General features: G+C 63.9%; 2 protein-coding genes across 22 annotated transcripts; one reads left to right on the top strand and one right to left on the bottom strand.

Moving 5' to 3' along the window:
• Positions 1–351: 351 nt before the first annotated feature.
• Positions 352–1863, top strand: SMIM29 (small integral membrane protein 29). 9 transcript variants are annotated; one of them, XM_065038504.1, is made up of 5 exons: positions 353–435; positions 840–1011; positions 1078–1103; positions 1174–1277; positions 1527–1863. In XM_065038504.1, exons 2-5 carry the CDS (start codon positions 901–903, stop codon positions 1682–1684), a joined length of 399 nt encoding a protein of 132 aa, XP_064894576.1. In that variant the 5' UTR covers positions 353–435; positions 840–900; the 3' UTR covers positions 1685–1863. The 9 variants fall into 9 exon arrangements, with proteins under 9 accessions (XP_064894575.1, XP_064894576.1, XP_064894577.1 ...); XM_065038506.1 differs by having other exon boundaries at positions 356–435; positions 1174–1273; XM_065038510.1 differs by lacking the exon at positions 353–435 and adding an exon at positions 442–634.
• Positions 1864–2116: 253 nt separating this feature from the next.
• On the bottom strand, positions 2117–8997 carry HMGA1 (high mobility group AT-hook 1). 13 transcript variants are annotated; one of them, XM_065038553.1, is made up of 7 exons: positions 8855–8997; positions 8473–8630; positions 6342–6412; positions 4865–4970; positions 4088–4171; positions 3662–3712; positions 2117–3123 (listed from the first exon to the last, which is right to left on the bottom strand). In XM_065038553.1, the coding sequence occupies exons 3-7, from the start codon at positions 6344–6346 to the stop codon at positions 3073–3075; spliced, it is 297 nt and encodes a 98-aa protein (XP_064894625.1). In that variant the 5' UTR covers positions 6347–6412; positions 8473–8630; positions 8855–8997; the 3' UTR covers positions 2117–3072. The 13 variants fall into 13 exon arrangements, with proteins under 13 accessions (XP_064894625.1, XP_064894634.1, XP_064894623.1 ...); XM_065038562.1 differs by having other exon boundaries at positions 2117–2348; XM_065038551.1 differs by having other exon boundaries at positions 2117–3126; positions 4088–4168.
• Between the last annotated feature and the right edge of the window lie 2968 nt (positions 8998–11965).

Here is an 11965-nt window from a genome sequence, read left to right as displayed (position 1 = left end):
GACCCGTCTGCACCGGTGTGCACGGTCTGTCCGTCACCCACCCATCCCTCTGTCTGTCTGTTCAGCCCCCGTGCCCCAGGTGTGCACCCACCTGTCCCGCTGTGTCCCCTCACCCCTCCCTCCATCCTCCCATCTGTCCATCCGTCCGTCTGCTCGCCCCTCCGCCCTTCCCCGTGACCCCCGCGTCCCTTCCCTCCTTCTTCTCTTTTTTCCCCGTTTTTTTCCTTCTTCCCTTCCCCTGTTTTTCATTTTTCCTGTTTTTCTTTGCCCTTTTCTTCCCCCTTTTCCCCATTTCTCCTTCGCCCCCCCCACCTTTCCCGCCCGGTCTCTGCTGCCGCCTGCCGGCCCTGCGCCGACACCGCCCCCCGCCCCGCCCCCCGCCCCGCCCAGCCCGTCACGCGCCTCGCAGGTTCCGGGTGCGGGCGGCGCGCGCAGGTGGGGCGGGGCGGAGCCGCGCGGGGGGGGCGCAGAATTGGGGGTGCAGGGCCGGGGGAGCCGCCCCGGCTGTGCGGGGTGACCCCCCTGCCGGCCCCGACCGGGGCTCCCCGGGCACCGCTCCCGGCGTGCGTGTGCGGTCCCCGCGGCTCCTGCCCGGCCGCAGGGCTCGTTACCGGGGCGGTGGGTTGTTACTGGGGTAGGTGGTTGTCAGTTACCGGGGCGGTGGGTTGTTACTGGGGTGGGTGGTTGTCAGTTACCGGGGCGGTGGGTTGTTACTGGGGTGGGTGGTTGTCAGTTACCGGGGCGGTGGGTTGTTACTGGGGTAGGTGGTTGTCAGTTACCGGGGCGGTGGGTTACTAGCACGGTAGCCGGGTATGACCGCGGCCGCTGTGGGTTCACAGACGTCCCGGCCGGGGGGCCGGGCACCCGCGTCCCGATGCCGAGCGGAGCCGGTGCTGGGCCATGAGTAACGCCACGGCCCCCACGGCCCCGGGCGCGGCGGGAGACCCGCTGGTGGGCTACGTGCTGGGCCCCTTCGTCTTCGTCACCCTGCTGGGTGCCGTCCTGGCCGCGGTGAGTGGGGCACGGCCGGGGGGGACCCTGTCCCAGCCCCCGTCACTGCCCCCGCTCTCCCCGCAGGTGATGTACGTGCAGAAGAGGCGCAGGTGAGTGCGGGGCGCGGGGCTGGTTCGGGGGGGCGGGACCGGTCAGCGCTCAGTCCCCGTCCCCCGCCAGGTTTGACCGGCTGCGGCACCGGCTGCTGCCCATGTACAGCTACGACCCGGCCGAGGAGCTGCAGGAGTCGGAGCAGGAGCTGCTGGTGGAGGACGCGCGGGTGGGTGAGCGCGGGTTCGGGCTGGGACCGGCGGGGCGGCTGCGTGGGACGCGCCCCAGCCACGCGCGGGGCTGCCAGAGTTGCTATTTGTCTAATTTTTGCATGAAAAATGAGCCTTAAGCAGCAGCAAGTTCGGGAGCCCGGGCTGCGAGCGGCCTGCCCAGGGCAGCTGGGCGCGGTTTGGGGGTAATCCCGCGGTTCCCGGGGGTTGGGCTGTGCAGCCGGGTTGCTGCTCAGGCTCACGCTGTTGCAGGTGGTGCCCGGCTGGGGGGACCCCTCGCCCCGCCGCCCCCCGCGCGGCGACTGGACGGCCTGAAGCTGCCGCCGGAGCCCGGGGCCGGTTCAGCCCGGCGCTGCCTTCGGCCCCTCGGGAGCGGCAGGACGGGCCCGCGGCAGCGGCGCCACCCGTGAGCACTGAGCGCAGCGGGTGATCCCCCCACGCTGTTTGTGCCGTGTTCTCGCCGCCCCCCCACCGCGCTCGGGCAGGAGCCGGGGCTGGTACCCGGGCAGGCGCCGCGGGGCGGTGCGGGGCTGTGCGGGGCGGGACGCGCGTCCTGGCACAAATAAACGTGTTTTCTGCAATCGGCCAAGAGCCTCCTGCGTTGGGCGGGGGGGTGCAGAAGGCCAGCCCCAAGGCGGGCCGTCAGCATTGGGACTCGGTTTGGTGGGGACGGGAGTTTGGGGGTCCAGCGGGGTTCTGCCCGTTTCAGTTTCCATCGGCAGCTCTGCCCGTCCCTGCACAGGACGCCTGGGACCACGGCGCGTGTCCCTGAGGAAAAGGTGCCACGCAACGCGGCTGCTCCCACCCCAGTGCGGGGCTGCGCCCCAGCCAGAGCCGCCACACATCCGTAAAATGTTTAATTCAAGTAACTGCAAATAGGAAACCAGAAGGTTGTTAAACAGTGGACAAAAAAAACCAAACCCAAACCCCAACTTTCTCCCACCGGGGCCGCTCGGCACCAACCTCCGGTCCTGCCGCAGCTGTTGTGGGGGCGGCACGGCAGGGGGAGCACCCCTGGTCCCCACCCCACGCCCTGCCAGCCGCCATCCCTTGGAGCAGCAGAGAAACCTACACCTTCAAACAACAATTAAAAACAAAATTAAGCCCAAAAAAAGGGGAAGAAAAAAAATCCCCTACGGCCCCCAGCGACACCCGAGAAAGGAGCCAGCGGCACCCGCAAAGGACACGCAGAGCCAGCGGTGCCCCGGCAGCCGGCACAGCGCTCACAGCGGAACTTAAATATCCAGAGGTAGTTGTGAATGAAAGGAGGAAAAAAAAAAGTACTAAAAAAAATAGATATATATATATAGCAGAAGCCATGAGGAAAGGTCCGCCCTGCACCGGCCCCCCCGGGCGGACGCTGAGCCCCGTGTCACTGCGGGAGCCGCTCCCCGGGCCGGGGACGGGACGCGGGGCTGCAGCAGCCCAGAGCAAAGGTCTAATGTGTTTGGGGTCTCTCCTCGCTGACCCCTCTGCAGAGGCCCTGGGGCAAAGCTGGGGGGCAGCAGCTCCTGCCTGGGGTGGGTGAGAGCTCTGCACTGAGGGGGCAACAGAAGTGGGGGGGTCCCGGCCCCTGCTCCCTGCCAGGACCCCCCTTTGCCAGTGGGGATGCCCCACAATCCAGTGAGAGGGGGGAGCTGGGTGGGTGTCCCAGGGGGCTGCAGGGGTTGTTTCCAGTGCTGCCATTGTCTGAGGGTGAGGAGGGAGCGGGGGGAGGAAGAAGCCAGGGGTGGGTTTGCGCCCGTCCCTGTCCCCGGGGCCGCGGGACAGCGGGCGATGAGGTAGCGCCGGTCGGGGTTCACTGCTCCTCCTCGGATGACTCCTGGGAAATGTTCACCTCCTCGTCCTGCTGCTGCCGGGCGAGGGAGCGCGGTTGGGGGGGCCCGGGGCACAGACACCCCCGGCCCCGGCTGAGGGCTGGCCGGGCAGCGCGCCGTGCGCACTGGGAAACTGAGGCAGCAGCACCGCCGGGATGGGGGAGCGGCCCTTGCTCCGGCTTTAACCACCACAGGTCAGGTCCCAGGTAAGAACCCCGGGGGCGGTAAGGGGGGGAGCCGCACGCCCGGCCCGTGTGACACTGTGGTCCCAGCGCCGCTGCGGTGTCCCCAGGCACCACCAAGGGGGGTTGGTGGCAGGATGGGTGTCGGTGCCGGCACCGCGCTGGGTGAGTCAGGGCGGTGGGGGTGACTCAGCACGGCCCCCGCTTCCTCCCTCCATCCAGAAAATGCTGCCAAAGCGGGACACGGTGTCCCCAGCGCGGCCCCGCCAGCGCTCGTAGTCACACCGTGTCCCTTCACATGTCCCTCTGCTCCTGCTCCGCTCCCCTCCAGCCCCGCACGGGGGGCCGCCCTGTGCCCAGGATGGAGGGGAAGGGAAAACCCACTCACCGATTTTTTGGGTCGGCCTCGAGGTTTCCTCCCCGGTGTGACTGTGGCTTTCTAAGAGGAAAAAGATATTTTGATCAGGCCGGGCTGTCCCCTCGTCCCCGGGATGTCCCCTTGTCCCTGGGATGCTGCCGGGGGGCGGGGGGCGTTCCCCTTCCTCCCACCCACGATGCCAAATTCGTCACCCTGGTGGCATCTCCCCGGCCCCCCCGCAGGTCCCAGCCCCGTGACTCAACGTGGGCACAGGATGTGAGTCGCCTGGTTTACAAACAGGTTTGTCACGGGTGTCCCCACGCTGACACACGCGGTCCCTGGCTGCCCCCACCTTCTGCAAGGACCAGCGCCAAGACCCAAATTGTCTGTAATTGGGCCCAAACTGGAGTTACTGTCCCAGCCCGGCTGGCACAGTCCCTGTCCCCAGCCACCTACCCTGACTTTCGGGGTGGCCTTGTTCTTACTGCCCTTTGGCCGTCCGCGGGGTCTCTTGGGGGTCGGGGCCTCGCTGGGCTCCTGCTGGAGGGAGAGCAGAGCGGGGGCTGCAGATGGGGGTCCCGGGGAGGGCGGGGGCAGCTCCGGGTGCAGCTGGGAGCCCCGTTCTCCCAGGCAGACCCCGCTGGGCAGATGCTCTTGCACGTGGTACTGGGAGCACTGGTTGCACTGGAATTGGGGTGCCAGGCACAGTGTCCTTCAGCCAGGGGGAGCGTGGCCCGTGCTGCCGCGGGATGCACCGCTGGGCTCGGCCGGACGGTCCCGTCCCGCTGCCTGGCCAGGAACCAGGAAACCACCTTTTCTGCAGGAAAACTGTGTGCACAAACCCCCCCTGCCCGGGCGGGGGGCCGAGGGCAGCTTTAGCGCTGCAGGGCTCTGGCAGCATCTTATCCCTCTGAGCAGCTTTTGCTAATGGCGCTTTAATTAGCTTGTCTGCAAAGGCAGGTTCAGCTGCAGCGGGGAGGAGCCGGCGAGGCCTGAGTCCTTCCCTGGGGCTGGCGGAGCTGGGGGGCTGTGGACCCCCCAGGAGGGATTTGCTGCTGGGGAGCTGCCGGGTGGTGCTGCCCAAAGCGGGTAATGGGGGCTGCACCGTGGGCACCCCCATCCCTGCCCAGGGACGCTGCCATGGTGTGGGGGGGTTTCTCTCTGCCCTGTGGCCCGGGGATGCCTGACCCCCAGGGGCATCACTGTGCAACCCCCCAGGGCCACCCCACATACCTGCGGCTTCTTCCGCGGCCGCCCCCGACCCCTCTTCTGCGACGCGTCCTTTTCCCCCTTGGAGGCCAGGGCCTGGCTGGATTTGGCGCCGGATTCGCTCATCGTCCTTCCCGCAGCGGTGAGGAAGAGCGAGAGGAGGAGGAAGGTCAGTCAGTGCTGGGTGCCCACGCCAGTGCCGCTACCCACCCTCCCCTGCGGGGTCTGCAGCTCCATCCCTCCCAGGGATGCTCCTGCATCCTCCCAGCACCGCTGGGCAGCAGAACGAACTGGGTACCAGGCGGGGTCCTGCCCAAGCCCCACTGAATCAGCCCACGTGCTGGTGCTGGGCCAGCCCCCAGGGTCCCCAGCGGGTGCTTGGGGAGCACAGCCCCACCAGCCCTTCCCTCAGAGCCCAGCCCCTTGCCCCGAAACAAGGAGAGCAGCTCCAGATTTAATCTGGAATCTTGTAAATCCCAGACACGCTGTCAGCACCGGCAAGTTGGAACAGGACAGGTGGTGGCACCGCACTGGGGCCCCAGCGCCCAGCACCGCTGCACCCCAACCCTGCTCCTGCCGCCCCACTGGCTTCAGGGACAGCACCACCTGGCACTTGTCCTAGGGATCCCAGATTGTCCCGTCCCCTCTGCGAGTCCTGAAGGGCTGGATGCGTTTCCTCACTCATGGGGAAATCTCACCCGAGGAAAAGGCTCCATCTTCCCCTCTCCCCCTCGACGCTTCCCCAGCGGCGCAGGGGAAATCCTGCTTCTCCAGAGCCACGGGGCTGGTTCCACAGGCAGCTCAGCCCTGAGCAGGACGATGGGCTCAGGCTGGCGGGAGCAGGGTCACGTCACAGCCCCAGCGCTCGCTGGTGACCCGAGCACGGCGCGGGGACACCTGATCTGGGCGGTGATGGGACATTTCCCGGCAGAAATAAAGTGTTGAGAGCAGCATCCCAGTCTCGCTGCCCCTAAGCGCGGGGCTGGGAGCTGCCTGGGAGCCTGGGCTAGAGAATCCTGGCATTGCTGTGATGGGTGCTGCAGACCCACTGACCGCCTCTGCCTCCGGGGATGCTCCCTGCACCCTGCCCTGGGTCTGACGCCCATCTCTGGGGTGCAGCAGCCCCCAGCCCGGCTCCTCCCGCAGGTGCAGGGTTGTGTGCCCATCCACGTGCGAGGGACAGCACTCTGCCTGCAGGGCTCGTAACTCTAAGTTTTGAGCAACTGTTTTCAATGTGGATGGTGTTGCAGCAGACAGGACAGCGCTGTCGGGAGAGGGGGCGCTGGGGCAGCCGGGCTGCTGAGCGCCATGGGGGCAGCAGGAGCCACAGGGGCGAGCTGTGCAGCAGGAGGAGCCACGCTCAGACCTTCGGCAGCTCCCGCTCTCCTCTGGGGTGACTCACGAGTGCAGAACAACAACAACAAAAACCACCCTCAGATTCTTTTTTTTTTCTGAGACAGAAAGCATGCTGTCATGTAAACACCCCGAAAACGTTACTCACAGCATCCCAGAGCTCTTCAGGGAGTCTCTTATCACAAAAAGTGTGGTTTGGGAGTGAAAAACGCCGGCTGGCTGGGATGGGTTTGTCTCAAGTCAATTTTTGTTGGAGGAAACGCAGCTCAAGCTGTGCCGTACCCCTCCCATGGCTGGAAACAGAAGGGCCTGGTGTGGCCCCCCCCACCCTACTCTCCTTCACCCCACTGGGGACAGGCACGGGCCCCACACGGCAGCCCTGGCCAGGGGTGCTGAGGGGACCCCCCGCTGCAGGGACACCGCTGGGTACAGCCCCCGAGCCACGGCCTGTGCTTCAAAGTTGTGGCTGCTGGGGGAACCACGTGCACATCCCACCTGTCCCTCTGTCCATCCCTCTGTCTGTCCCACCTGCCCATCCCTCTGCCTGTCCCTCTGCCACCCCCGAGGGCTCCAGAGCTGGAACCATCCCAGGGAAACGTGGGCTCCGTGCCCCGCTCTGGGAGAGGGAGATGAGGATGGGATGCGCAGGCAGGAGATGGGGGATGCTCCTCTCTCCTCCCCAGCACCTTCTCAACAGCGGCCCAGGCTCGGTGTGATGCTCCCGGCTCGGTGGCACCTGCCTGGCCCCAGGAACAAAGCCCAGCCCGTGGGACATGCTGGGGACACCGCGGGAAGCAGCTCCGGCCCCGCTCATGGGCACCAGAGCCGTTCAGGAGGGAGCAGCTGTGTTGCCATGGAGGAAAGGAAGCAGCTGAGAGAGAAACCTCTGCGCGCAGGGAGGAACCGGCTGGAGCCAGGGCAGGGGCTGGCGTGGAAGGGCTGCATCTGCCTCCCGATCGATGAGTTAGGGGATGGGAAACTCCTCCCCCCTCCATCCCCACGGGTGATGAGCCACTGGACCCCCCTCCCCCAGCCCCACCGGCTTCCCCTGCCCCGTGACACGAGCCGGGCCGTTCTCAGCAGCCGCCTCTCGCACAAGCCGCGGGTGGGTTGCACAATTGCACAAGAGGCAACCTGGGCCCTCGGCGGGATGCTCCGCGCTGCCCTGCCTCCCCCCGCACGGCTTACACCTCTGCAGCAACAACCCCATAAATCCCCCGCTCCTACCACCTACTCTTAGATTAAATAAACCAGCCCAGGAGAAGCAGGGAGACAGGCGGCGGCTCAGATCTAGGAAAAAGAACCACCCTTCACGCCCAGGAAATCTCGGCCGATCGCGGCTGGAGAGGGAGCGCGACCGCTCCTCCCGGCGGGGGGAGCGGTGCAGAAGTTGCAGAGCCTGTTCGGCGGGTGCAGGGCGGGCAGGGAGGTGCGCGGCTCCTCGTTAGGACAAGCCCTCCGCGGGGCTGCTTTGAAGCCCCCCCCAGGCCTCGTATTCAAGAAAGTCCACCCCCCGTTCCTTCCTGGGCATGCATAATAAAAGGAAGTGATAAAAGAAAGGAAGGAGGGAGGTGGGGGAGAAAGAAAAGCGGGAGGAAGGGCACCATCACACGCTTTGTGCAGCCCCTGTCCTGCGGGGAGCAATAAAACCCCGGGGGGAGCCCGCCCTGGGTGGCATCACCGCGGCCGAGGGGGCTGGGGGTGCGGGGCCGCACGGCTGCGCGGCGGGAGCGCCTGCGGGGGGGCTGAGCCCCAGCAATGCAACTTTGCACCGACATGTGCTTCCCCATCCTTAAGCCGGGCCCGGCCTGGGCCCTCACACCGGCCCACGCACCTTGCGCCGTGCGGCCCCCACGCGCGGTCCCGACCCCCGCGGGCCCCCACGCCCCCCGCAAGCCCAAGCACCGCGGCTGCGCCCCCCCCGGGGCGGTGCGGGGCGTTTGCATCACCCGAAACCGAGTAAGTGCAGGAAAAGTCCCGCCACGCCGGGAGCGACCGGCGCCGGAGCCCCCGGCCCCCTCCCCACGGCCCGGGCAGCCCCGCCAGGTGCATCAGCCTATTAATAACAATAATTAATAACGAGACTGATCCAGAGAGGCACCGCAGAGCCCGCCCGCCGCACGCACACGCGCGCCCTTGCAAACACGGAGCGAACGGGGGGCGACCGTGCCCAGCATGCGGGAGGGGGGAGCACAGCCCCGGGTCCCCCCCACTCCAGCACCCCCCGGCCCTCCCCGCACCCCCCGCAGCAGAAAGGAAAGAGGAAGGCCGGCACTCACAGTCAGCTTGATCTCGGAGCTGGGTGCTCGGGGTGGGTTTTTTGGGTGGTTTGGTTGGGTTTTGTTTGTTTGGTTTTTTTTTTCCCTGGCGTGTCTATGTTGTGAAGCGAATTAACCCCCCCCCCTCCCGGCGGCGGCTGCTGCTCGCAAATGCGGATCTGAAAGGAGAAGGCAGAGAGAGGCTGCGACTCACACACGCATCCACAGCTCAGCCAGGCCCCCTCTTATTTATATAAATAATAAAGAGAGAGAGAGAAAAAAATCGCTCCAGGAGGAAGGAAGCGGGGTCAAAATCATCTGCGGGGAGCGAGGAAAAAGGAAAAAAAGGAAAATGGGGGGAAAAAAAGGGGGGGGGGGAGAAGGAGCGAGCGCCCAGCCTTACTGGAGGGGATCCAGCTGCTAAAAATAGCAAAATCACACTCGAAATTAAATAAGGGCAAGCAGGCTAAGGGGAGCTCCCAGCCCTTGCGGAGCGGGGGGAGGAGCCGCGCGCATCACGGCGCGGGGGCGGCGCCGGGGCCGATAGGTCCGTTCAAAGGGCTGCGGCGGGCGGGCGGCGGTTGCGCCCCCCGAGCCCGGGGCTGGGGAGGGACCCCCGGGGCGGGATGGGGACGATGGGGAACCCCCCGCCCCGGGAGGCTGCGGGCGGGGACCCCCCCGTGTGCCCGACCCGACCTCTCCCGCGGGGGTTCGCTGTCCCCGCGGCATGCGCACGGGCCGGGGCTGTGCCGGGCCCAGCACCCGTGGGCAAACGAAGCTCTTTCCTTTTGCTGCCTCCTGGCCAGGTTAACCCCCAAAAGGAGCCTCTACTCCCCACCTGAGGCACCAGCAGCAGATGCTTCGTTCCTGGGCCAGGCAGGTTTTAATATTTTATTTTATTTTGTTTATTTATTTTTCATTGTGACTGCTGCAGAACTCAGCTGGCACGGGCACGCATCCTGCACGGCCCCGTGCTCTCGTGTTCCAGGAGCTGGTGAACAGCCCTGAGCTCCCCCCAGGGTCTAAGCTGACAAGGGGCTTGGGCCTCGGTAAAAGGGCTTTATTCTGAACTCCTGCATTCCAGGTCAGCCTGGAATCGGAGCCGAGATCAGCTCTCCAGGTAGGTACCCCAAAAAACCAACCCCCTTGTGTCAGGGCTTTTCCGAGGTGTCTCAGGCGTTCAGTACCTCATAGTGGGATTTTTGATGGGATACAAGGAAATCCAGAGCTCAGCATGCTTTTGGTGACTGGACTGTGCCCAATTCCCCATAACACCTGCAGAAACCCCAATTAAAAATTTAATGTAAACTCCAATTTAGGTGCTTTTGACCATCCTGATGCTGAGGGTCAAAATCTGTGGTTAGGAGCTGAACTTCAGGCAAGTGTTTGTTAAAGAAAGCACCTTTAAAAATGCGAATCTTGGAAGTACCAATATATCTGCATGTGCGAACTTCAGCAGGGAAGATTTACGCTGTAAAAAGAAACAAATCAAACTGAGCGAGGCTTGTGGTGCTTTTTTTTTTTGTTAAGTGTTATTTGGATTTTAAAAATCCCCTGCAAATTCCCCGACTCAAACACAATCAAAGCAGCGTCCCTGTCTAATGATTAAAAACTGAAAGCAAAGAGGGGGAAAAACGTCCCGTGAGCAGCTGACCTGTTCTCCAGCTCCGCACAAACGCAGGAGCACCGTGCCCGCAGTGCTGTGCCGGGCTGAGCGCGGCCGCGGCTCCCTGGCCGCTGATGGGGGGTCTCCTCCACCCCAGGACTTGCACTCAGGCAAGCTGTTGCTTGCAGACCCTGAGCATCCTTTACTTTTGGCTGAACCCGGTGTTCCCCAGGCTGCCCAGGTTCAAGGTGCCGGGGTGTCTTCTGCCCACCGCCGTGCTCGGGCGTCCCCGCGTGCTGTGAACCTGGTGAGGAACTTGGTTTCTGTCCCTGGCAGAGGCTCCTCGTTATTAATATCCCTCATTATTTACTCTGTGGCAGCAGTGGGTGCCTGTACCCAGAGAGCTGCCAGCAACTGGGGCTGCTCTTTCTTGCTTTGATCCCCGAAACTTCGGGCAATCCCCCGCTCCCGAGCCCACGCTGGAGCCTCCCCAAGCCGCGATCACCTGGGGGTGACCACTTGGTCTTTAAAGCCAAATAGCACTGTGGAGCTCCCCAGAACTCCAGCACAGTGTGAGATGCTCCCAGCAGCCGGGAGCAAAGCTGGGACAGGAAACCGGCACACAGCTGTGTGCAACGGGGACAAAAAGGGGCTGTGGGGAAAGGGGTTTGTTTGGTGGTCTGAGTGTGTTTGCCAGGCTGGGAGCACCCAGGGAAATCTGGAGAGAGCCTGGTAATGGCCAGCAGCGAGGTCTGCACCGCGGCGAGCAGCGCCAGGGAGGTTCCCACAGCCTGCAGTCAGCTCTGCAGCGGGACCAGGGAGCGAAAATGGCTGCAAGTAGCGAAAAAGGTATTTATTCCCCCCATTGCGGCTGAGCCCAGCGCAGGGGGTGGAGGAGCAGCCTGCGCCGTGCTGGGGCCGGTGTCGCACCGAGCGGCGCTGCCCCGTGTTACCCAGTTACCCAAGTGAGCTGCCCAAGTGGGAAACCAGCCGGGCAGGGATGTCCCCGCGGCCATGGCGGGAGGGGATGGGGACGGGGCCTTTGTTTCCCCTCCTGGCTTTGTTTCCCAGCAGCCCCATTGACAAAGCCCCATGTGGCCAAACAGCCCCGGACCCACCCCAAAACAGTCCTTTTAGTTTGATTAAACAGCTCTTTCCGTCTCACCCACGAGTAGATGTAGCACTCACCAGTGTGGTGTTTTCCTGTAGCCCTCTTCTGGGGACAAATTCCTAAATCACCTAAGAAATTATAGGCTTAAAGCTGCCGCTTTTGAGAGCACAAGCCCTGGGTTTGCAGGACACATGGATGCATGTGGGGTGCACCCATGAATTATGGGGTATCCCTATTCTTTTTAGCCAATGTTTCAGGCTTGGGAGGAGATTTCGTGGGGAAAAGGGAGCCCGGTGCCTGGGAAAAGCTCTGCCTCTGCAAGATCCCCTGAAAAGAACATACTTGAAATAATTCCCTGTTTCTTCAGCTCTGCAGGGCTCTGCAAAACTGCAGGTGGTGATGGTCTGTCCCTAAAATGCAGCCATCTCTGGGTGGGGACGTCGCGTCCCGCTCTGCCCCGTGTCCCAGCCACCAAGCCCTGCCATGCTGCCTTTGGGATCTGAGTGCCCATTCCTTCTGATTTCCCTGGAAAAGGGGAAACCAGACCCTCTAAGGCAGCTCTGGAAAACATCTCAGCCTGGGTTGTTGGGTAACTGGAAAGGCTACACGACTAACTCAGAGCATGGTGTGTTTGTCACCTCCAAAGCCCTCTTGAACAACAGTTAATTAATCTGTGGGTTCTGGGCCTTCCAGAGATGGGTGTCGTTCCTCTCAGGCAGGGAAATGTGCAGCTCGGAGGCGGTGGGACCTGTACAAGGCCAGGTGAAGAGCTGTGTTACCCATGTTGGTGTCAGGTC

Source organism: Columba livia, chromosome 22 (genome assembly GCF_036013475.1).
Source record: "Columba livia isolate bColLiv1 breed racing homer chromosome 22, bColLiv1.pat.W.v2, whole genome shotgun sequence".
Classification (NCBI taxonomy): Eukaryota; Metazoa; Chordata; class Aves; order Columbiformes; family Columbidae; genus Columba; species Columba livia.
The sequence above is the reverse complement of the archived record's forward strand: the minus strand, read 5'-3'. Positions and strand labels throughout refer to the sequence as shown.

Coding starts and splice junctions, on each gene's coding strand:
- SMIM29 (XM_065038503.1), top strand. CDS start 901: ATGAGTAACGCCACGGCCCCCACGGCCCCGGGCGCGGCGGGAGACCCG. Junction 1,104..1,173: donor TACGTGCAGAAGAGGCGCAG/GTGAGTGCGGGG, acceptor GTCCCCCGCCAG/GTTTGACCGGCTGCGGCACC. Junction 1,278..1,526: donor GGTGGAGGACGCGCGGGTGG/GTGAGCGCGGGT, acceptor ACGCTGTTGCAG/GTGGTGCCCGGCTGGGGGGA.
- HMGA1 (XM_065038550.1), bottom strand. Junction 4,172..4,864: donor GGCCGCGGAAGAAGCCGCAG/GTATGTGGGGTG, acceptor CTCTCCCTCCAG/CAGGAGCCCAGCGAGGCCCC. Junction 3,127..3,661: donor GAGGCCGACCCAAAAAATCG/GTGAGTGGGTTT, acceptor CTCGCCCGGCAG/CAGCAGGACGAGGAGGTGAA.